General features: G+C 37.6%; 1 protein-coding gene across 1 annotated transcript in view; it reads right to left on the bottom strand.

Moving 5' to 3' along the window:
- The window catches only part of CFAP58 (cilia and flagella associated protein 58), a 56,758-nt gene extending 31,923 nt beyond the window's left edge, over positions 1-24,835 (bottom strand). Inside the window, exons 1-9 of the mRNA XM_009881549.1 lie at positions 24,557-24,835; positions 19,362-19,510; positions 17,721-17,877; positions 15,465-15,659; positions 12,580-12,717; positions 10,064-10,223; positions 8,250-8,332; positions 6,915-7,106; positions 2,412-2,573 (exon numbers count right to left, since the gene is read on the bottom strand). Of these exons, the coding sequence (XP_009879851.1) occupies positions 2,412-2,573; positions 6,915-7,106; positions 8,250-8,332; positions 10,064-10,223; positions 12,580-12,717; positions 15,465-15,659; positions 17,721-17,877; positions 19,362-19,510; positions 24,557-24,700 (1,380 nt within the window). The 5' untranslated portion in view covers positions 24,701-24,835. The remainder of the gene's footprint in view (positions 1-2,411; positions 2,574-6,914; positions 7,107-8,249; positions 8,333-10,063; positions 10,224-12,579; positions 12,718-15,464; positions 15,660-17,720; positions 17,878-19,361; positions 19,511-24,556) is intronic.
- Positions 24,836-26,021: the final 1,186 nt, after the last annotated feature.

Raw genomic sequence — 26,021 nt, 5'->3', positions numbered from 1 at the left:
CCTGGCGTAAGAATATTTAGCGTATATCTTAAGCTCAAAACACAGAGCAAAAAGCCTGGTAGTACTGCAGGGACTGGGTAACTAGGAATACTTTCACTCACAGCACAGAGGTGCCTGCCCGTACAAAATTAAGAAACTGTTTCAACATATTGCAGTGATGGCACATGTTGTGACATGAGATGGAAGCTAATAAATTTAATGCTTAGACAGACACGCTCTTCTGAAGCTAATGAAAGTAGTTTTAGATTTTCTTTAAAAAAAAAAAATTATTCCTATTTTACTATTACTCCTACATTACTCCTCTGCCAGAGGCTGCCACCTCACAGAGTAGACATCATAACCTTTCATGTGAATACATTCTGTTCAGTACAAAACCAGGGCAGCTTAGAGCTCTTTCAGCACTGTCCACCATAGGTGTGGATTTACTTGACAAACGAGTGATGTCTTCTTGCATGAAATGGTTAACATAGTTAAGCAAGATCTTCACAAACAGTACAGAGAAACTGGATTCCATACTTATTTCGCAAATCAAATGCACCAGAAATAAATGTAGCGATACGCCATTAGACCCACCTGTTTGCATGTTCACTCACTCCAAAGAACGCCAAAATCATATTAATAGCTCTTTGCTAAATAGCCTATAAATCTCTACAATATTGTAAAACATGAGAGACTTTTAATATATGCTGCCAGACATACACCCAAATACATTCCTAATTCTCTATTTAAGGAAGAACAGTAAGAACACACGAATTTTGCAAACAGGTCTCCTAATCAACTTGCTTAAACAAATGAGCTCTTAACACCAAAAGAAACCCCAAGGATGAAAGCATCAGATATTTATCTCATATTAACAGCCTGCCAGCATGTGTTTTCTGATAGATTTTACTGAGCCGAACATTACAGTACTCTGCAGACTGCTAGCAAGGTGGGCAACAAGGGATCTTTCCACATTAAGCAATCCAAAAATACTTACACCTAGCTTTATCTAAACAAGCTTGTGCAAATTTGTTTGACTTCCCAAAAGGAAAAAGAATTAACCATATTTTTTAACACAATCCTCTTTTTTTTTTTTTTCTTTCTTTCATGGCTGGCTGACCTCTTACTGAACTATGAATGGCTATTTTTTCACTGCTATACATAATATTGCCTTGCCTTTTGGGGTCAGCTATCTTCTCACACAGGATTTGCTAAAGAAGTTTTATGGTAAGCCAAGTAAGCTATTTAAGTCTAAACACCAGCATCTAACAACTGGAACCATGAACAGCATTGTGTATACCACCATATATAACATTCAAAACTTGAAAAGGCTGTAGAGTTCAATGCTTTATTTTGTAACACAGCACATAGATGCCAGTTCTCTATAAGTAAGCAAATTTATGCTATATATTAAACAAAAATAAAAAATCAGCAGTGTTGCAATTTTTCACCCTCATTTCTCCCGAGAGATTGTTTGGGAGCAGCATGAATCCCAACGCGGCTTCCACTGATGAGAGGCAGACAAAGGTCAAGTAAAGCATCCCACAAAAATGGCAAAATGGTTCACTCCTAATCAAATTCAGCACACAGTTGGATAAAAACTTGGACAGTTCATTCCCATCTGCTTCTCAAGGAAAACACCTACCTATTGAAACCACAGTATAAATTTGTAATCTACTCTAGATGTTTATGTTATAAATCCTTATTCTGAAATAGCCCAAGGCTGCAAATCACAGCTATCCAAGATCCCAATCTCTGCAATTGCAATAGGATTTGTGTAGTATTTTAGATCTTTACATCAGAATAACAGAATGTATCCTTAAGTGATCTGTTCTCTCCCTCTAGTATTGTTAGTGAGATCCCCAGGGAAGAGAAATGAATGGAGAAAATAATTATCTGAGGAAAATGACACTCCCTGAAAGGAACAAGCAAGGTGGGAGCGTAAAGTTCTGTCAGAAAACTCCACTTTGTCTGGAAAAGTGTTTCCTCTGCTTTCTAAATCGTGGTTCACAGTAATGTGCATACGCATTCAGGGCTAAGGAGGCAATCTTATTCCCCTTATATTCTATTTCCCCTACGTGCAGACAACTCCCAAAGGTATAAAACAGAGTGGAGCCAGGATGAAAAGGAAAGTTTCTCCTCTGATAGGGTTTTATGGTTCAGTAGCTCCAGTGTACCGTGATTTTATGCGTGGTTTGAAGCAGGGATATTGCCACATGGTGACTGTGGACTCCTATTTCCAGTCCAAATACAAACTGTCCAGATAAAATGTCAGGGGCCTAAATCATTCATTTCACCAAAACACACAGGAATGAAGAAACCACTTTTGCCATTTATCCAGTGAGCTTTCCTTTTAACAAATTAAAATTAGATCAGGAAAAAAAAACAAAAAGAGCAGAGAGAGAAACACAAGGAAAAACGTATCTTTCTACCTTAGCTTCAATCAGATTTTTACTGTACAGATTCCTCTCTGTTCTCACAGCTTCACAGCGGTTTTGTTGCTGTTTTAATTTAATAGCTGACTCTTCTATTTTCTTCTCATAGTCACAAATCTGCATTTCCCGTATTTCAATGTCTTTCAGGTGCTGGAGGACCTGGAGCGGAAAGAAGGAAGTGAACACAATTAAACCATCATCACAAGATTATAAGGATGGGGCAGAGTCTGTAATTTTCTTCTAAGATGACAAGTTCAAATCCCTGTGATAAGAAGTTTTAGCTACAGCTAAAAATCACTTCAGCCCAAATACAAGTTTAACCTTTCTGGATTGCTTATGCTGGACAACATTTTATTTTAATTTGATACCTAGGTTTTGTTTCAGACTAAAACTTATAAATGTGCACATATTTAATTTAAAAACAAGCTACTGAAAATATTGCCACTTGGCAGGTTCAGTACAATGAGCATAAACAGTTTTCATCAAGAATAGCCTTGGGTTATTTGTAGAGAAAAGCTAGACTTTGTATGTTGTTTTGCATGTCAGCTGTATGATAAGATGAATAAAACCACACGTTTTTCCAAGCCCTGCATGTTTTCCTATATTCTAACAACCCAACTTTTTTTAACGAACACATGATCACAAACCGTTGGTATACAATTACAATAACAGGAGACTTAGTTAATGTAACTTACACTTGATCTAAATAAACAGGTAATCGCTATTAGTTGCTTCTATGAAGGATTAGAAATAATGACGTAAAGGTTACCTAAAAAGAATGGAGTATTGTAGACTGTAGAATGAAGATCACACACAGCATCAATAAACAAAAATACAAAATTTTATAGACACCTTCATTAAACAGTTAACAGTGTAACAATACATAAGAATTACTACGTTAAAGGAGCAAAAATACAAATAGTTGCTAAGCATTATGATGGGCTTTCTAATTACTTTTTTAAAACTTAAGAACCTTCCTCCTGCCGTACGAAGTTGAAAACCAAGGAGCACAAACAAGCAGTTTTCAAACAGAATCCAGCATTACAAAGAAAGAAGATTAAAAGAAATAAAAAGAAAACTAAAGAGTACACACATCAAGAACATAATTTTTCAGGTTCACTGCATGGGGGAGAAAACAATGCTACCCTTAAAGCTGGGAAAAAGATCAAGCGTTAAAGAAAAAGCTGAGGAATCGCATGGACAAAATCAAGGAGAGAAGTCCATTTACAACTGCATTTCATACCCAGTTCTCCTAAATGTTTTTGAAGGTACCAGTTTGAGCTAAGATTTATGTTCATATGTCAAAGCAGAATAATAAACAAAAATGTTTACATCAAATAGTCAATAACTGCAAAGTTTGTGGATGACAATGTCATCCCTTGCTTAGCAGTAAAGCATTGTCAGGTCTAACTATGGGGCAGGAGCTTAATTAGTTGATCACTTTACCAGGTACATCCAACCAACTTCGAAGATAGGAGATAGCTAAATATAGAAAATTTTATTACAGCAGTAGGAATACAATTCCAGCACATTTGTAGCTGACTGCAGAGGATCCCAGGAACTGCTTATAGTGCAATACACAAACAGTTTATAACCTACTCCTGCTTTTTCCTTTTCTGTTAAAACAACCTGCCAATAGTAATAGCAGGGAGAAGAAATCAATAAAGCCTGTTTTCTATCCGCACTATGGTGATCATAGGCTGGAGTAAGATTTGAAAGTAGGACACTGTATTTGTAAGTTTTTTACTTGGTTTTGATACACTGTAAGTGCAATAAGCCTGTGGACTAAGTTTTCTGAGTTGTGCTCACAGGCTGGGTGCTGACTCTGCTGTTTCAGGAATGATTAAACACAAATAATTCTCCCTTATAAATACAGAAAAGATACATGCAATGTTTCTCAACAGACCCCTGTGGGAGGCTGAGCATCCTCAATTCTGATTTAGTTGACAGCACACTACACCGCTCAGATTTGGCAATGAGGGGCCAAAGCTAAGCAGAAAGTATTAGATATTCATAGTTTTCTTCTGTATTCTTACAGGTTTGTTTGGTTTTTTTAATCTGTACACTTAACTACCATCTACTGTTGGTTACCTGTTCAGTTCAGTGAACCTACTCAATATGTCAGTAATGGTGCCATCCTTATTTGCTTACCGTTATTTAACCACTCTGAGAAGTGCTGCCATGGTCTGCTGTTGAGCATTAGGTTTTCCAAAAGATTATGTGAATTTAAAAGAAGAAAATAAGTTTTTTAATTTTCCTGGATAGGTTGTTAAACTGTAAACTTAACATTGTAAATGGCGTCTTTTGAAAAAACAATGCATTAGAGACTGGTTTTGTGCCCTCTCATAAGATGCAGTCAGGGAACATTTCAGGTGAGACTGAACAGTGTACTTCACTGCTTCCTTTTCAGCAGCCACAACTTTCCACAGGGAAACTAAGATTTCATAATCTAAGAATTTCAATTCAAAAAAGAAATATTCTACTAACATTTGTAGCTCAGTAATACAGGCTGCACTACAAAGAACAGAGACAGATTTTTCTTCTCATTTGTGCTGTCTAATCTAAAAATAAGACAATTCAACAAGTAACACTGGCTTAAAAATGGTACAAATGAGCAGTCAGCCAGGCCAATAATTCAGAGAGCAAGTCTAGCATGAATTCTTACACTAAAATCTTTTACGGTTGTGGACATAACTTTGCTGACTCTGTTCACCAGTTACTCACTAAAAAATGATTATTTTGAAAGAGGAATTCTGCAGCTCTGTAGATTCTGAACTGCTGTTAATGACCAGACACCTTTCAGAGCCAGCATGACTGCCTTGCAGGAGTTCCAAGAAGTCTTTGGACGTAGATGGGTTTGCCTCTTTACCAGCTCTTACACAATTCAGAAAGTGTGCAGTGAGCTCCTTCGGAGCCAGCTTGATGGTAAAAGGTGACAGAAGAGCATTAACTGGCCATGTGGTTACTGCCCATCAGTAGCTCATTCCCCACCAGTTGTGAAATGAGTTTTGTAGTTTTGCCACAGTTTCTCAAGTCTGAATAGGTCAAACGGTGAACCTAAATATTACCTAGTGGATATAATAATCCTGATCCTATGTCCTCCTTCTACCCCGTGTTTTGACCTGTCCTATCCTTCCAAACAATTAGTAATTTCATGTAGGAAACCTCTGCAGGGACAAGACTATTGTCCCACATACTGCTGTTACTCAGAACTGCTCCTGCTGCTCTTCACCTGCAAGCTGAGTCAGGAATTATGCCTTTAATGAACCACAGAAGTGTGCAAGTCCTTCGGAAACTCGCAAACACAACGCAGGCATCATTACAGAAACAGCTCAAGTGTCATAACCCATTTACTGAGGCTCTGCCTTATAAGACAACAGAAAATTTGCACTCAAAGTGGCAGGGAAAAAAAAAAGAAAAAAAAACCCAAGCAAATATTTGTCATTTTCACCCTCAAAATATTCTGAGCAACCCTAATCAGAATTGAAAACAAGAGCCTTGTAGTTCTGAGTGTTATAAATTAGTCCCCAGCCCTAGTTTACAATGTTCTTAACTCACATCTATACTGTTAGAAATACACTATGAGGGAAAGATACAAAATATGACTTTGCAACAAAGACAAATCTCACTTTTGTGGAATATTATTCCAAGGAAATGACTAAAGGTATTTCAGACAAGGGAGCGCATACCATTCAATAAAATATTTAAAAGCCCCTGGTCACATGAAGTTGGAAAGGATAGTTTTAAAGTGAAAAGACAGCAAATAAGTTGGAGTTGAAACAGCTTGAAAGCTAATCCCAGTAAACGAATGAGCTTCTTGGAGGGCCCTTCAGTGTAATCTTCGGCAATTAACAGAACATGTTACAACCATGTTCCTGAGTATACCATCAGGAATAAAGTTGTATATAATAATGGGCAGCTGGCAATACAAATTTTATTCAGTGTTTTCTACAGCTGTTCCTGAAAAACTTTTGTTTTGCAGACTAGCTTGAACATGTTCAGATGTTTTCACATACTGGGAGTAATCCTTCAAAATGCTAAGTCTCTTACAAAGATGTCGAGCACCATCAGCTCTCACTGGCCTCAAAGTGAGGACATCAGTATTATGTAAGATAAGGTCCTTTGCAGACAAGACAGAACAATCAAAGAGCAATTTCCAACCGCATATGAGAGGTTCAACTGTGGGACTTGCGTATAAGAAGTCAGAGGCCTTGGATTGAACTCCAGCCCTAGTTTCATTACCGAAATGATCGCTGAATAAAAGAAATGCATGGGTGTACTCCAAGTCTCTCATAGAATGCACACCCATGGATGAGGTTCCCCCAGAGAGACCTCAAACAGTATCAAGCAACATGCACTGACTGGAAGAAATCTTTGTAAACTGTGTGAAGACCACTGATCTAAGCTTACTCCCACCAGCACATTAGGAAATGAATATATCATCTTCACAATTTTGAGAGTAAGACAGGAAAGAACCACTTGCATAAAAGCTGTTTCTACCTTCTGTTTGAGCTCACTGGTTTCATTGATGAAACAATCTCTCTCCTTCTCCAATTGGTAAATAATCTTCCTTTGTTTCTGAGCTTCATTCTTATAACTCTGGATTTCTTCTTCCAAGTTTTTTTTTGACTGTTCATGGAGCTTCACCAAATTTATCTGCTTCTGAGTGGCAGTGGTAGCCTTGACCAGGTTCTGTAGGGAACACAAAATAATGACTCTTGAGCTGAAAAGGAAACTCTGCCACCACTATGACAAAAACATGCCATTGTCTAAGTAGATTATGGACTTCCCAGTGTTATTACCCCTTACCTAATTTGTTCAGTCAAAATACTTGAGTCTCAAATCTGATTTAAAAAAAGATCTCTAACAGAGCTGATAAATATTGCTTTTTATGATTTGAAGTTAAAACACTAGTATCTGCATTACAAAAAAAAAAAAAAGGATAGGATTGTTTACAAATAACTGGAAAAACCTTACTAGCTTTAAGGCATTTAGATATTAGCATGCCAATAGCCACTAAAATAAATAATAAAGCCAAATACCCTACCTTCTCATGTCCTAAATAGCAAGTTCAAATTGGAAATCAACCAAGTTTGTTTTAAGATTATGCATAAATATTAAACAGAAAACTCCAAGATTTCACCTTGACAAAATCAGCCCTCTGGTCCTACTTTGAAATTTCTTTCCCTGCACAAAACAGGTATTTGTTACCTGCAAAATCTGAGCCTTTGCTAGAGTCAAGACATAGGACAGTGAATCTATACCAAGTAAAGCACCTTAGAAGTCATCTTTTAGCATTGAATTTACTAGATTACACTCCAGAAATACCCATAAACATGAGCTGCTATCCTACAGTACAGGAACCTTGGGCTGACAGAAAACGATCAGTATGAGAAATGGACCTAAAAGCAAGGATTAATATTAACACAACCTGCTAAGCTGCTACATGGTGCCTCAACATTCTGGTTTGTTCTTTTACTAGCAAAGACTTAGTTTGCCTAGATTAATATTAAACTTCACATGCTACAGAGTGTGAAAGCATAGATGTAGCGAACTTTTTGGATATCAAATAATGGGTTTGCAATAAAGGTGAACACACGTAGCATTTTTTAACTCCCTGACAGCTTATATGTTAAAACTTAGAAATATGTATTTATGGGTATTAACACTATTTCAATGCACAGAAAAGAAGCAGTGTGAGCATCTGCTTAAGGAAATCTGAACGGTTTACTTAATGCTATTTATTCTACAACATTTGTGTTTCACTCTGAGTGTTTAAACTACAGACATTTCATTCTCAAGCCGTGTTTATCAGTATTACCAATGCAAGCTCACCTTGCTAAGCATATCCCTTTCCCTCACAAGCTCATCTATAGCTTTCTTGTCAATCTCCGCCTGCTTTTTGGCAGCCTCCAACTCTAGAGAAAAGGAGGAAAGAGAATAAATCCTGCATTCAAACTGTACAGCTGTTAAAAATGCAGAAACAACTTCGTGGACTTTTCAAAAAGCCTTAACATTACATGAACAGTTCGATTAGCTATGATCAGGTTTTGCTACCTCGGGTATCAGCTAATGATGTTAATACTTATTTGGGTACTTAGAAGAACTTAGAAGAACTCAAGCACAATAATTAATGGTATGAGGACTTTTACATTTGGATGTTCAAACCAAGATACCACAAAGTTGTATTTTCAAAAAACATGGAGCACACTGAAAATCAGAGCCTTTTAAGAAGGTTCAACGTGAGTGTTCAGTTGAGGCACTTTCAAAAACAGGGACTTTCAGAATTATTCTAATCCCTCTATTTGAAATCCAGTTTTTCTTTGAAGCAGTGAGATTCTATTGGCTTCAGTGGAGTTAACACTACTTGCTATGGGTCAAGATTAACACTGGACATATGCTATTAAAAAGATTAAAAATTGGAGACATATTCTCACTATATTTTAAAATTAATTAAAACCTGCTACACTAACTGCTACTCATGAAATGCAATGCATTGGAGTGCTAAGATGTGTCAAGTACTGTGAGAAGACATGTTATTAGTAGCCATTCCCAGGCATTCCAGTAAAGATTTGAATTTCCAGAGTTCCTCCCTCCTTTCTAGGACAGAGCATGTCCTTAAGCAGTACTAGCAAAACGCTTGTGGGAAAGCTCTTCCACCCTCACAGAGATGCATGAAAAACAGACAAAACTGTCCATAAATACAGTTATATGGAAGGATTCATATCTCATTCATGCAGTCTCTTCAGGACACGAGCTAGAAATAAGTGAGAGCAGGGAGACGTGTTTACGCCAGTATATATCAATTTGAACAGGATGAAGCTTATAGCAAAGGGGTTTTTTCTGCCCCAAAAGCGAAATGTCATCAACTCAAATATTTTGCCAAATTCATAATATTTTAGGGAAAAAAAATCATAAAACCATTTGTTTTCTGAAAATCACTTTGAAAATGTGTCTATTTTTATTTCAAAGTATATTTGGTTTTGAAATTTGTTTACATATTAAAGTTTAAAAAAAAGTGGTTTTAAATGCTCAAAAATACCCCCAAAGTTGTTTTTTAAAGTTAAACAAAATATTTTGTTAGACCCAAGCATTTTCTTCCAAAATTTCCATTTGGCAAAAATGTTGAAAGCTCCTTCTTAAAGTTTTCCAGATCTGTTAGCAACTCAAAGTCAATACTCGGACAGCTTTAGTATCCACACTAAACAACTGAAGTCCTAAACGTACCAGAACTAAGTTTATCGGCTCGCTTGCACATATTCATTTCCAGGCTGTACCCATTCAGCAGAATCAAGGCAGGAAAAAAAGTGTGTCCTAACCACGTCTGATTTCAGTAAGCTCTGCGATTCCTTCTCTCTCACAGGTCAGTGCTGGAGCAATGAAGGTACACTGGGCATGACTCTCTATGTGACATGGCACAAATTGGCCCACCACAAATTTCAGTTATGTCTGTTATATTTTCACCCTACATATGCTATATTGTGAAAATTCGGTAATTCTACAAGATTTTCAAAATGCTGCTGTAGATTCCAACTGTCATTTATAGTATCATACCAGACACTAAAGGAGAATGATTCTAACAGGACGATGTACCCTGAGGAATAAATTATGAATCAGAAGACAGATATATACATCAGTTAAGCACCTACCTCTCTCCAGTCCAGATATTTGATTTTTCAGGGTGTTTCTCTCATGTCCTGCATCAACTTTCTGCTCCTCTGCAACATGCAGCTTATTCTGGAGAACATCTCTTACTTTGTTCAGCTTTGAAATTTCAAGGCGCATCTGAGTCACTTCATCATCTCTGGCCTACAGTAACAAGGAAAGGGGAGAGAATATCCGCAGAAAGAAAATGCCTCTGTACTTGGTACGTACTTAGTCCGTGAAATTCAGGAAGCAAACGTGTAAGTGCTGTGAGTCCCCTGAGAGAAGATAATTAGCTAATTGAACAATATTAAAAATAATTTAAACAAAGCCAGCTAGGGCAAGGAAAACGATAATCAAATCTTATGCTTTAAGGCTGAAGATGATCAATAAGGAATCCCCAGCTGCAAACCTCACAAAGCACTACGCAATTAGTCCTGCAGATTAAACATGGGCACTCTAATTTCCTTCGAAGTATTAGAGACAGTGACTGTGATGAGAAAGATATCTGTAGTGTGGTCTGGTTGTGTGTCCTTAATAGGAGGTTCATCTCATTTGCTACATAATCAGAGGAGAAAATAATCAATCAAAACACTGCATAAAAATTAAGGAGCTGGTTACCAGGAAACACAACCAATAATCACAACAGAAATTTGTCTCTCTCCTTTTAAGAAGTAAATATAACTTCCTCATATAATTCAGTGCCACTGTTAGGTTTTACAGCCATCACAGACTACAGTGTTCCACTTGCAGCCTCAGATACTGGTTCTGTAAGATGGTGAATCCTGCTATGTGAGTATCCTCTGGGAGGATGTGAATCTCCTCAATTCTTACTGACAATAACCTTCAAGAGATTTACGAACACTTTCACAGCTTGGATTGCCCAACACCATAGTGGAGGCAATGAATTTCAGTGGCGCCCAGTGATAGGATGAGGGGTAATGGGCATAAACTTGAACATAGGAAGTTCCATCTTAACATGAGAAGGAACTTCTTTACTTTGAGGGTAGTGGAGCACTGGAACAGGCTGCCCAGAGAGGTGGTGGAGTCTCCCACTCTGGAGACATTCAAAACCCGCCTGGACGCTGTCCTGTGTAACGTGCTGTAGGTGACCCTGCTCTGGCAGGAGGGTTGGACTAGATGATCTCCAGAGGTCCCTTCCAACCCTAACAATTCTGTGAATTCTGTGAATTCTGTGAATGCATGCTGCAGAATGAAACTGCAAGCACAGTGCCTGCAAAAAGGGCATCTCAGATCATGACTGGGGCTGTTAGAAGCATTAGCAATTGGCTTAGTTACTAACTGGGCAGTATCTTCAATTTTTTTGTTCCCAGAAATACGTGTGTGTGACTCTAGAAGTTCCATCAACTTTTCTTCAAGTTAGAATAAGATCATAGAATCAAAATCCTCCTCTTGACACTCTAGAGCCCCAAATGTAAGTCACATTTGAGCACATTGTTTGTGAAGTTTTAAACAGTGATGGTATTGCTAGAAGTAATGATAAAAACAGATAACCTGGAAAAGACAGTAATTTGTTTCTCAAATAGGTAAGAAAAATATCCTCCAGTCTGCCTAACAAAATACAACAGAAAATAAGCTCCTACCATACAGCCCATTAAGGATCCAAACCAGAATCTTCTGTGTTATACTAGTTATGAACTGAGCTTTTAATCTGTCAGTGGTTAGTTTTTATCATTCTGACTAAGAGTTCCCACTTTTTTTTTTTTTTTTAAAAAAAAGCTCTCTATTGGCAAACTTCTTTATTTAGATGAATTGGTTATACTTTAAACCTTGGTAAGATAATGACTTTCTACCTGAATTTTATAATGGTTAGTATTTTAACCCCAATGATGATACAAAATGCAAGATATGGTAGACAGAGTAATAATATCGAACACTTACACATTAACCTTTACCACAAATGCTCTCAAAGTACCCTAAAAAGCATATGCATGAATCATTTAATCCTTCCCCAACTGAAACTCACCTGCTTTTGAGCGGTACAAAACAACTGTTAAACAATGTAAAGTCAGGCAAGAAATCCATTTAGATCAGAAAGTAAACACGATCTTGGTTACTTCTATTTAGCTTCCCCAGCCGATACTGTGGGGGCAAAATTTTAGTGTTGGAAGCAGCTACCTTCAGTGGAAGCTATCCGGGACACTGTCATTATAATTTATTAACATTTTTCAATGGGTTTTGGCAACATTCAGATTATGTTAATTACTCTAAAAAAGAAAGTCATTGCTCTCATCCAAAGATCTCACCATCAAAAAAAGACCTCATGCTTGTCAAAAGTACTGTACATGCTTTATGAACACAATAAGCCTTTTGGTTCGTGTGTTTTATGAAACACAGGTGTCCTCCAGCAGGACAGGTGCTACACTGTCAGGTGACAGAGTTGGAGACTGCACCATGGTACTGCCACAGAAAGAATGGCATCCAGTGACAGCCAGATCCATTCCTAAAAACTTCTCAGATTTCCCCCAAAACTACCCATAGTGCACCTTCTGGTATTTACTTTCAGTTCTGCTGTCTTCTTCTGGATGTCCTGCATCACTTCTTCAAACATCACACTGTGCTGCTCGCTCTCTTGCATGAGCTTATTATTTCTCATCTGAAATTGCTCAAGTTCCTTACCAGCTCTTTCATTCAAGATCTGTTAGATTAAAGAACAATCCTATTAATTTTTTTTTAATCTCATTACAATATCTACATATACATGAAGACAGAGCCTTCCATCTCCCCAGGAGATAAAAGCTGCTACAGATTGTTGTCTGCTTAAAAACCACTCTTCATTGCTGATGAAATTACTAATGTGAACTATGATACATGTTCATATTGACTAGGGGAAATTATAATTTCTAATGAATAAAACAGCCAGTCTCATTTTTTTTCTGGGACCTTAGCAGGTCCCTCTTGCAGGTGGTAGATAAATATTTTACTTCTTGTTAGGCATTTGGCAAGCATCACATAACACAACAACTTGCTACATATAATTACAGAAAATTAGTATGAGATTCAAATTACTTCAATCAGCAGAGGGCAGGGAGCTCTGTTTCTTAGCAAGCAAATCCTACATTAATATGCTGATAACATTTCTCTGGGTACATGGTTTCCTGAGACCAGGACACAACCATTTTCCCCTCTAATTTGTCTTCAGTCAAAAGCCTGGAACAGTAGTTTCATGGTTTCCATGGAGAACATACACTTCAATACTGGAGCTGCCAGTCTTCTGCTTGATGGGACTTCCCCTAACAGATATTACACCACAGTGAGGAAAAACAATCATGTTTTTCACTTCAAGCATTAATGTGTAATAAACTGATTAAAGGAAGAGAAGTAGAATCTTCCTGTTCTGAATGCATGCAGAAGCAAAGACAATGTAAAATAAAGGAATACTGTTTCTTGTGTTTCAACTGTTAGGATAACATGGTGTTTCAGGTGATTCTTTGATGAGACTTGGACATGAGTGGGATGAAGCCTATCGCACCTGTATCAAATGATCTTCACTGCCATGCAAACAAGGATATTTTTTTAGAAATTTCAGTGGAATAAGAGCAGGCATCACAGCCAAAGACAATTCAGTTGAGAAACAATAATCCAATGACATTGCAATAGCTGAGTCACCTTCTCTTGCAGATCTCTACCCTGACTCTTGCACAGTAGGACAGACTGTGTTTTGGACAGACTTTTTGCAAAAGACAATGCAGGGCCTCCACAGACATCTTCAAGCCAGCACAGGCAACAAAGACAGTGCAGTAGTGTCGTCGTTTAACCCCAGCCAGCAATTAGGACCATGCAGCCGCCTGCTCACTCCCCACCACCCCCGAGTAGGGTAGGGAGAAGAGGGAGAAAAGGAGAGGAAAAAAGTAATCTCGTGGGTTGAGATAAAGACAGTTTAATGGAACAGTAAGAGAAGAGGATAGCAACAACAATAGCAGCAATTCTTCTTATTATTATTATTATAGTAAAAGAATATACAAAATAAAGTAATACAACACAAGTCACTCTCACCACCCGACGATCGGTTGCCCAGCCCATCCCGAGCAGTAACTGTGGATCCCTGGCCCCCAGCCAAGCCTCATTTATATACTGAGCATGATGTCTACGGTATGGAATCTTCCTTTGGCCAGCTTGTCCTGTCTATGCTCCCCCTCAGTTTCTATAGGAAGCTGAAAAAGTCCTTGACTAAGGTAAATATCACTTACCAACAACTAAAACAATATGTATTATCAACATTCCTTTCATACCAAATCCAAAATACAGCAGCCACTATAAAGAAAATTAACTCTACCCCAGCTGAAACCAGGACAAGTAGTCTGGTTAATTAGCCTAGGCACAGCACTTTATTTGAACTACTGGTTTCCAGGATAGTTTGGGTGATTGAATGCCCCTACAATCTGCACTTAGAAAGGTTGAAAAGGGCTGTAGAAAGGAGGAGGAAGAATGGAGCAGAACCAGGAATTGTAGATATCCTATTAAAAACAATGTGATTGTCCTGGCAGATCATGGAGCTGCCTTCAAAAGCTGCATCAAATCAGTGATATTCAGAGAAATAATCAAGTCCTCTCTGTATCTCTGTATGTGAAGCATTTTACCAAGACTCTATATTGACAAAAAATTGTCACAGACCTCTACCTTCACAAATTCAGGGACCTGAAGGGTAGAAAAAGCCACAAAAGTCATAAATTTACAAGACACACACAACTCCCAAAGAAGTTTCCCTTGAGGTAGGATTATTTTACAGTGATGAGATCTCCCCTGCTATTTACTGAAATTGCTTCTCTGAGAGTTTCTCAAAGCCAGGGGAAATGGACTGAAAACCTGAAAATTCAAACACTTGCAGAAGACTATGTTAGGACATTTCCAGATAAAGTTTTTAGAAACAGAATGGGGAAGATAAATCAAAAAGGTTTACAAAGACAGTTCTCTACCCTTTCACAGAAATTCTTCCACAAGCTTGAGAGGTAGATAAAAATTATTGTGACAGAGAAGAAAGAAGGGGTCAGAGGTAAAATAACTTTGCCAATGCCACTACAGTCAATCAGTGGCAAAACTGGCAATACAAGTCAGAAGTCCAACCTGGCGGTCTCCCATTACTCTCATTAGATCATCCATGCTCTTCACAGACTTTGTCTCATTTGCTGTGATCTTTTCAAGATGATCTCTAACAATATCATTGTGATCCACTACTTATTTCTGTGAGGAATTCTGTCTGAAATCTGTCAGCAAGCTTTACATATTTATTAGTAAAGTAATATCTATATAAAAATAAATATTTATTAACATTTATTGACTTAAAATAATCTCCCTTCCTCTCCCTTCAGGAAAATCCATTTTCTTCCTATTTTGACATCTGATCCTAATCTTAGACCTGATAAAACAGTGTGCCATGTACCCTACCTTCTGCTCTTTTAGATGCTGTTCCATTTTCAGTTGTTCCTCTTTGTTCCTTTGTATATGTTGCTGTAAATTCTTGATCTCAGCTTGCTTGCTGTCCATTTCAGCTAGAAGATTTTTCAGCTCCTTCTCCATTTTTTCCTTCTTTCGAGCCTCTCGTGATGCCTCATTCTGATGCAGCTGTATTTCTTGCTGAAGCTACAATAATAGAGAAGACAAAAGTTTAACTTCTGCTGCCTTTTATTCAGGACAAAGCCTCTCACCTCTCTTTCTATTATGCTTGATTTTGAAAACAACAGCTTCTATACTACTGTACCCTCTACTACAAGGAATATGTCAGATCTTCTCAGAAATAATTAAGTTCTCCAGTGGCTGAACAAAATATCCTGCATGAGGGAACCTATTTACTGATGACGAGAATTTGTTAAGCACCAGTCAGTTCACTCACACAGAAGGGTCTGACACAGTTCAGACATAAAAGAATTCCTCTGGAGATGCAGTGGCACAAACATATTTTCAGTTGTAAGTTACTTGTAAAGTGGTACTTTCTGAATGGAGCGTTAAAACTAGTTTGGGCTTGATGTTGTAGTGCAAGGATTTTTATTTTGATTCTTCTATCTCACCAGCAGAAACACTTATTACACTGATAGCAAAGGAAAAAGAGAGATGTCAGACCAGTGTTCATTTTCACAACTGCTCTCAATCTTTCTGCTCTCAAAGTTCCTCTGTGGGAACTTTGAAAGAGGAGCTTTCTCTCATATTTAATAGACTGTCTTGTGACTCCTGCTCTCTCCCTCCCCAAAAATGTGATGGAGCAGAATCAGCAGAGAGGAGACACAGGGGGTTGATCCACATGGAAACATTCAGTTCAGCCAGGAACCAGCAACTGAAAGATGTTCTTCGCTTAAAGATTCCTCTCCCTCTGAGCCCAGAGATGAAAAGTTGCCAGAACTGACAGGGTCTTCAACAGGATCTTCAAAAAGACGTCATTTAAGCAGGCTGAAATAGAGAATAATTTCACACTGGGAGAATGGGAGGTGGTTACAAATGCTGTAACAATCCCATAAATTTAAGGGCTGATGAAGTGAGTATCAGAAGATTAAGGCTGGCAAGATTCAATGAGTTTTGACAGGAGTTCCAATGCTCTCTCTTTTCTCCCTTGCCCACAATGCTGTTAGAAAAGCAAAGATTTATATTCTCTTGTAGTACATTCCCAACCATCTGCTTTAAAAACAGAAACGGATTCTATGCATGAGACCTAGACTGATCGTTACTTTCCTATTTGTGATTAATAAAAAACTGTAAGCTAAATGCTGCTTCTGTCTCTTCTGTTCTTTGTGTTCGTTTCTGCTTTTCCTTTCTCCTACTTTCTTGCTCCAACCCCTATTTATATTCTGCTTTAAATTCTTTTAGCCCTCATTATTATGTTTTTATATTTCGATGTATCAGAGTTCTGTATCCCATCTTCCACCCATTTCAACTTTCTTTCCATTCCATGGGTATCCTATTGATCCTCAGTCTTATGTATCTCTAGCTGCTATACACATTTAAAGGAAACTATACATATTGATCAGTAAAGAAGAACTGTCTACTCAGTCAGAAAAAAAGGGGAATTGAAGAAGAGACAAAAAAAGTAAAGCTGAGATGGAATATGACTGCTCCCTACAGACACTGGTGAAGTGAAAAATTATTTAAGCTGAAAGACAGCACGTAGGAATCAGTGTGAAGAAGGAAGTAGTGTCTAACCATTAGAAAAGTGAATTTCTGGAAAAACTTCCCATAAGCACTAGGTGACAAAATAGCCTAATTAGCTTTTAAGTCAGAATTTGATACATTCTTACAAATGATGGTATGGCATCATATGACAACTACTGCCAACAACAAGGGACCTAGCATCTCTATTCCAGGTCTATATTCTAAGTGGTTCTTCGGAGGTGTAAGGATTTACAATGCAGAAAAATAACGCATCTCCGGTATGAAAGATAACTATGATTCAGGCAAAGGAACCTTGGCCTCATTCAGGGTATTGGGAAGCTATGGAAGCAGCAGGTACATGACAATTCACTTTGCAAAGGACGTGGCCTAGAAGTAGAGAAAAATATCAAAATCATTCACAACAGACTCCTTTCTGAGCACTCCTGAAAATGATTGAGATGTGAAAGAACAGGTAGTAGCATACTAGTCAACGGAGATCAATTGCAAGAGTGGAGAATAGTTCAGGACAAAGCCTAAAATCACCACCTGGTGATCTGTACAAACCTGCATAACGGATTGATCTGCCTCGTTTTTTGCCCTCTCTGTAGCCTGCTGCTGCTCTGTGGCTTGAGTTAGACTTTGACGTAACTTCACAACCTCCGACAAGAGTTGGTCTCGCTCCTTTGTTATCTCTTCTTTAAGTTTTAGCAAATCCCGGATACTGGAAGCAAGGAAATAATAGTCAAGCAGTGTCACAGGCCCTTTCTGTTCTTCCTCCTATGCCAAAGCAAGATCTTTTGTGAGAAACAGGAGTTTAGAAGTAATTTGGACTAAGGCTCTGCTGATTAATTGAATTATATGCTCTATCTACTGTGATTGCAGTCACTGTCAACATAGGCAGCTTTAAAAGTTAACCTAGTCCAAGAAATCACTCTTTCTTGGTATATCACAACCTCATGGGTATGAAGAAACCTTCAGTTTCCCAAAAACATAACAGGGAACAAAATTCCTTCTTCTCCGCCCATTGCAAAATTATTCAGGGACCAAAAATGTTACATTGTTGTAACCATTCTCTCTGCAGCTTACCTGACTGGGCACCTAACTGGGTTATGTCTTAACAGTCATCTAATTTAAGAATAAAACAGGCTCCCTCTTTGGATACATTTACAACCTGAAAGAAAGTCCAAGCAGTATGGGTTCAAGCTCAACATTAAAAACCAGCCCAATAGTTCTAAAAGAACATTTCAGGGCCAAAAGGTGAAGTAGTGGATTTCTGATGCATCCAGCTGGTTTACGTGCTGGCACACACCTTGGAGGGGAAATGTCTGAGCACACTAAAGGCGTTGCTTACGAACACAAGTCTTGTTTAGGCAGCCTGGATGGGGAGAGGAGCATGCCCCATACATACCCTGAATGCATAACAAAAATAAATACCTTACACAGTGTAAAAATTTCAAGCCAGAACCAGCTGGGGAAACCATCAGCAATCTTGACAGAAAGTACACAGGTCAGTGGGTCAATATACTATACTCAAATATCTCATCTTTGAGTTTACACTTAATCTTACAGCATAAGCACAGCCTGATATTACAAACATTAACTTTTGGAGGGCTTTTGAGCAGCTCCTGAGGATCATTATTATTTGCATACTGTAGCAGCTAGAGGCTCCATCTAAGACTAGGACCCTCTATGCTAGTGGCTGCATAAGTGTTCAGTAAAACAACCACATAGTCTTGAAAATTTATAAATATAAAATACAAACCAGAATACAGACAGTGATAATGCTTTATAACAAAGCTGGGAACAGAGGAGAAATCAAGCCTCCTGCTTCCTTGACTTATCTACTTGACCCTGCTGCCATCATATGTAAAAATGTTGACAGGATCCTATTCTCAAAGATAGAGTGTGTTGAAATGCTAGTCAAATAAAACAATATGACAAATACTGAGAAAGTGCATAATATTGATTTTTTTATTTGATCTCTCAGCTTAATCTAATGCTGAATGAACTCACTCAGAGTCTGAGTCTGTACTTGCTCACTGCATAAACACATAGACCAATAAATGTGCACTCGTGAGAAAAGTAAAAGGCAGAAAAGACCTCTCTCTCTGTTTTCCAGTGCCTTTGTAGTGTCTAAATGGTTAAACAAGATGTAGAATGATCAAAAATCAGATCTGGCTTTCCCCCTCCCTGGGGAAAACTTACTTGTGCTCTTGTCCCAGGGATACTCCAGATCCTTGCTCGACTAACTTAGTTAGGCGAGCAATTTCCTGTTGCAATGAATTAATAGTTTCCTTCGCTTTCTGTTCCTTTTCATAGGCTGTATCCACCATTTTCCAGGCCTTTTCAATCTCCTAGGAACAAAATGGAAAACAATTACATAAATTAAATTGGGTTGAAAATGAACAACAAATTAAAAATTAATTGCTTTGCATTTTGGTTAATTAAGAAAATAGATTTTCATGCCTTTTCATGCTTAGATTTACAACAGTTTTCTTCACCAGTTGTCTTTTATTTTGGACAAGGGCATAGCAAACAGTTTGAGCCATTCAGGCTATGTCAATTTACACCACAAAAGCTCTAATACATTTTCTTTAACACATGGATCTGAACATTATCAAATCTCATTCTATGAGGTTTTGGTCTTGTGAGTCCCACTAATATCTAAAAAATTTACTGAAAATTCAGTGCCCACAAAGGTACCACCTATTTAAATAGCTCACTTATGTCTGTAAAAATGTTATTAGCTATCATGACAATGAACATACAAGTCACAAATTTGGATGAGAAAAAAGATGGGCTTTTCTCCCTCTTTGCTCATTTTCATCTGTGAGGATGTAGTGCATTTTTATTTTATCCACATATTTAGACAAGCCATAATTCTCATGCCAAATTTCAGCACATGGAATTACTTGAATGACAGAATTGTGTGCCTCTCACAGGCCCAGGGTTTGATATCCACAAAACCGATAGGGGAGGAGGGTTCACTTGATTCTTTAACTTCTTTTGCATCTCTCTCCCGTGAATCAGATCCTTAAGAATCACGCAGCAGGCTTATTCCTTGCCAGGTTCAAAGCAAGCTCCTACCAGTTCTGGAATCCAGTGCTAAAAAAATGCATAGATTCAGAAAGCGACTGGACTGAAAGAAAAGTTCCAAAAGACTCAGTAAATAACAAAGCACTACTTTTGACACAAAAAGTCCCTGCACTGCAGATCACAGCATGATGTCCTCTCTCTCATGCTCTTTTCTCGGCTGGCTCCTGGTGGAGTTCTGGACTTGATGGACTTGTACAGAATTAGACTCCAATTGCGGCTGTGCAGCTCTACATTAGCTTTAGGGTCTCCCCAAGCAGAGCCAGATAGAAGCATCATTACACCAGGCCATAATATCCCTTTCAACTCCTACTTGCATCATATGAAAATGGGACAGGGAAAAAAAAGGTAAAAAACACCTCCACAATAAAGAATATAAAATAATTTAATTTATATCAAATTGTTTACAGCAGTTCTTTATTGAAATTTAACATAATTTGGTTCTAAAAAACCCTTTTTAACATTAAACTCAAAATGACGACACCTATATTATGGTATATTGTTAATATATTTATTGAACTCTTTTAAATCAAATAAATGTAGTACTTAGCTGTTTACTGCCTAAATTAAAAATTCAAGCTATCGAACTAGCAGAAGTAACAGGCTACCAGAACTTAGTCTAAGCTAACACCAAATATAACATCTGTAGCCTCTTCAAACTGGGGAGGGAATACATTTTCATTTTATTTATTCAACTAGTTCAGCATATGCAAATTTGAGAAACCATCTGGAGCTTAAAGATCAGGAATGTTTGCTCTTCTTTTTTTTTTTTTTTCCCCAACCTATTAATAAAGAGTTAAACGGTGGGCTTTAGTTGTTCAGAAATTCTGAAGGAGATTATAGTCAATTAAATTCACTACCTATAAAGAGTATTTTCATTACTTAATAAATTACTTAGTTCAAAATTTAGCCTAAAAAATGTGCTTTTCACTTATGTATCAAGCATACTTAAACAGTTTTAAATATTAAAGTCAATTTTTACATTTTACATATTTTGAGTTCTAATTTCTATTCAAATGCAGCAATGATGACACATAAAGTATTAAGTATCATCTGATAAATAACAATTTTTTCATTCATTATTATCTTAGATCAAAATGTTCAATTATGAATGTTAAATAAATGTATAATAGACTGAGATAATGGCATGAAGACAGAGTGTATCACCCTGACTGGCAGAAAAGCATAAAATATAGCTCTAAATAAACATGTTTCAGACTTGCCAACCAGTAAGAGGCAACCAACCTTTCTCTAGAAAAATGCAAATGGAAAATAAGATTAAAGCTGATTACTTAAATCAAAGCTTCCTGCTGGCTGATTAGACTGTGATTAAAATTGGTGAATTAAATCATTAAGATTGGAGTTTTGGGGGATAGAACTGGTGAATAAAATCAATATGCCCTCTGAGAGGTCTTACTGGCTTCGGTGAGTATTTTGCTCTGTTGAGTATTCACAAGAGTGATCCCCTGAAGTCAATGAGACCATTCAGATAAGCAGTGATTTCAGGTCCCCCTAAGCTGTGCTTTTTGAACTTTATCTTATTTTCAATATGTAAAAGCACTTTTATTGAATTTCTATTGATAAAACCAATTTTCATCAATAAGGTTAGCAGGCACAGATGATGACCCTATTAATAACAGACTTCAGCATCAGCAAAACTGGGCATCATTGTAGTTGTTTCTTGTGTTTTTTGCTTTGAGTAGCGGATCAACAGATTGCTTCCTTTAAATTCAAAAGTAGAGTAGGAAATTTTTGACAATGGAAGCCTTCATTGAGAAAATATTCACATTATTACCCAGTGGAGAGGGGAACTGAAATAATGCAGAGTATGTCAGCATCACTGGGTGATTGCAGTACGTGGTTAGGTAGGTAACGTGCACTGCAGTCTATTGTATAATCAAAGATGGAAGTATGCTGGATGTTTGCAGTTAGAACTATTCAAAAAATTTTGGAGAGGTACTGGAACTCTGGAAATTGTGAAGCAGAATTCATAAAGTGTGACTGTCTTACGTTATTGTGGCTAAAACCCCCAAAAGATCACAGCAGTTTCAGTGCTCAGAAACTGAGAATTACTGAAATGCTTTCTTAATATATTGGATTGATACCCCTGGAAATTGAAAACTTGTTAATTCCAAGCAGGGCAGTACAAGCTCCTATAAATTCCCTTCCCAGGGTTCTTCCAGTGCAGCCTTGTGGATTAGTATCCCTATCAATGAAAAAGAGAATTGTATTCCCTTGGCATTCATCTTGGCATTTTGCTCCTTTGATATGACTGTAAGCAGCAGACTATTACATCCAGTTTATTAAAACTACAAAACAGAGAGTTAACAACTCTCAGAGTTAACCTTCAGAGAGTCAACAACTATTGATTATTATTGACTTGGATCCTACCAGCGACTGTTCTGTGTAGCTAACCTCTGCCTCTGAAGAAATCCTACAGATTAAAAAGAGACTTCACGTAGAGAAAAATTTTGCTTCTGCAACTTTTATTTGTATATGAAACAATGACCTAGAAGAGGAAGGCTGTGCACCTGTTACCCTGATGACCCATCAAGTCACCAAGATTTAGGGCCTTAATTTGAAGCAACTATACCATTTTTACAGGAACAGCCCCACCAGGATTCTCCTATCTTTTGTAAATAATTAAACAGTGGAAGAGATTGTTTGTTTAATTTAGCGCTGAAGAATATAATCTTTGCTATTTTAGCACTTGAACTTTCCTCAACACTTGCCTTGGGCACTTGCAAAACACATTTTTTGAATATTAGTAAGACTGTAGTGAAGTACTACAGCTATAATGGAACTTACCTTCAGAAAGGAGAACGACATGAAATATGAAGGGTATACCAAACAAAACACCAAAACATAACATGAACATTTTAAACAATATCTGAATAGTTCCTGAACATTTAAGGGAAAGACTAATTCCCATACCCAAATTGAGAAAGCATCGGTGCTGTTTACCTGTCCCACAGTACACCACTAGAATTGAAATGTTCCATGTTATGCATTGCACTCATTTCTAATAGGATCATACTGTCAAGCAGCTTTTTCACTCCAAAATCTCTTAGCTGGTTCAATAGTAGGTGATATCGTTAAGCCATACCTTGCCTGAGCTTCAAATTAGCTGCTGAAATTGGAAAGGCTCCTATTTTTCCTACTCTTACGCTCCACAGTTTTATGACATTACTAAGACAATGTCTCCTCAGCTTGGGAACATCTTGATGGATTGCCCCTGCTACTGTTCACACTCAGAGTATTGCCATGTAATAGCGGAAAAAAAAATTATAAGGATCATTGTGGTTCCTGACACCCACCTACCAGGTTTTGATTAGCAGCAGTGAAAATAAACAAGATTTTCTATGCAGTTTTCCTCCTCCTTGAGGACGCTTTGAGCAGTACCATGGGCTTGCAAACTGCAGCGATAGAATGACAGCACTGCTATTTATATTTACTCTGAATATATTTTCTTCATATTTCTAAGGACAAAAACCTTCATTTCAAAGAACTTCTGTTTCTGTAGTGCTCATAGATCACTCCAGATTGTCACACTGAATTTATTTTACCAGAAGAAAACAGTTTATTGTAAGGCATGGAGGTTTCTCAACTAAATGCTAAATTAAAGCCTAGCTAGGTACAACAGCCTAAGTTTTTAAACCGTCAGAAGGAAAAAAAGTTCAAAATACAGTCTTCTGATCAATTGGCACCTTTATATTTCTCGTCGTCAAACCTCACTGTAAGGCTAAAAACACTGACTGCTTTTAGCAAGTCAAGCACTTTGATTTGACAGAGTTCAAATCAGTAACAACAAAGAACACATCAGAGTAAATTGGTAAAATCCCATTGAAATGCTATATAGGATTCCTTTTCAAAACACTGCAAAACATTTATTTATATGAGTTTATGACACTTCCCTGGTCTACAATCCATACTTCAGGAAGTAAGTAGATTTTTTAATGTTCTGGCAATAGTAAATATCCAAGCAGCCCTTCAAAAATATTAAGTTGAAAATATGCTATTTTACAGAGTAAAAGCTTAAACAAAAACAATTAGTGAGTACTTAAAAGTGATGGAGTTAGTTTAGAGCAAATAAACACAGAATTTGACTGGGACCTGTAAAAATATCAGGTTGAAGAAACAAAGCAATTGGTAGCAAAGCAGAGGTTAAAGAACTGGAGATGCCAGCTTTGTACTTAGTCAGCCAGCTAGTTCTCTACATAAAATAAAGTGGGTTTGTAGTTACTTCCTTAGTGCCGAGTTTTTCATTAACAATTTCAGACCATACTTAATTCTAGTCAAAACTTTACCGTCTTCATTGATGATATAGTTCCCCGATCATCTATAGACAGTTTTGTGAGCGCAGCTACTTTAGATGAATTCACCACAAGCTCAGCATTCAGTTCCCTGCATTTCTCCATGAGACGCTTTTCATTTTCATGAGACTTCTTCATAACAGCATGGAGCTTCTCATATTCTATTAGGAATTTTTCCAGAGTTTTATCTCCCTTAAGTAGATTGATGACTTCTTGGAAGTCTTTTTCCAGTGCTTCAAATGCACTTTCTTCTAGATATGGTTTCCCAGACTTTTCCTGAACGAAATGAGATAGATAATCAACAAGGAGGAATTCAAAACCACATTTTCAACTCCAGAATATAAAAAAGCAATATACTGAGTGTGTAACAGCTACTAAGAAATCATGACAAAATTTTCTGAAATAACAGTTCTCTTGCTAGCATATGATATGCACATTGCAGGCCATTTTTCAAACAGATCTCCCCCGATTTTACTGAAATAACTTGTGCTTTAACAGTCAGAGTTCCTGTAATTGAGTACCACAACTACTTTAAAGATAGGTCTATAAAATATCATCATTGTGATAGTGTTTAAATAATACATCAACTATTCAGAAAGCCCAGTATTTTAGCCTCAGCTCTTCCCACTTCTCTACATTCTAAAGTCTGATTAGTTTATGCTTTCTATGCAGATAGTGCCAGCAAATCACCTGCAGATAAGCATGTCTGGAAGTTCCAGTAATGCCAATGCAAGCCAATCCTTCCTCTGCAAGAAATGCTACTGTTAAACCTTTCACAAGGGACATTTTTGATCTAGCTCAGTTCTTAGGCCAAATTTTGCCAGCTCGGTTGCTGGACACCAAATTCCACAAATATTTTTCAAAACAGCTTAAAATAAGCCTCCATTATATTCAACAGAACACAATCATACCAAGGAGAGGCAGTATGGCCACTTCTCGGAAGTTAGCAAGATAAATCAGCCCACAGGATACTTCATGCTGTCACAAATACATTGCTGCCATTACTCATGCTTGCTCCAAACTGACTGGAATGTCTCTACGCTGCAATCTGAAGCCTAGGAATATCCTTATAAGCACATCTCAGAGGTGGACTCACTTGGATAGGAAAACATCTCTTGTGTTAGCGCCGGCCATGGATGTATGGCGAGCCCCCCTCAGAGGAGAGGCAATGAGATGCACAGCTCCCACAACCTTAAAAATTTGCCCTCATATCTCCCCCCCCAAACCAATAGATTGCTATTTCAAAAATGGTCAGGCCCCTACTCACCATTTGAACACAAACAGTTTAAAGGTGACAATTTTCAAAATTCTAAAAAAAAAATTAAATTCTGAGAGCAAAATGACGTTTCATTTGTTTCACTATTGGTTTGGTTTTGTTGCGTTTTGTTGTTTGGTGTGGTGGTTTTGGTTTGGTTTTTTTTTGGGGGGGGGGGGGGGGGGTTTGACTATATATTAAACA

Source organism: Charadrius vociferus, unplaced genomic scaffold (assembly GCF_000708025.1).
Source record: "Charadrius vociferus isolate BGI_N301 unplaced genomic scaffold, ASM70802v2 scaffold282, whole genome shotgun sequence".
Taxonomy (NCBI): domain Eukaryota; kingdom Metazoa; phylum Chordata; class Aves; order Charadriiformes; family Charadriidae; genus Charadrius; species Charadrius vociferus.
The sequence above is the reverse complement of the archived record's forward strand: the minus strand, read 5'-3'. Positions and strand labels throughout refer to the sequence as shown.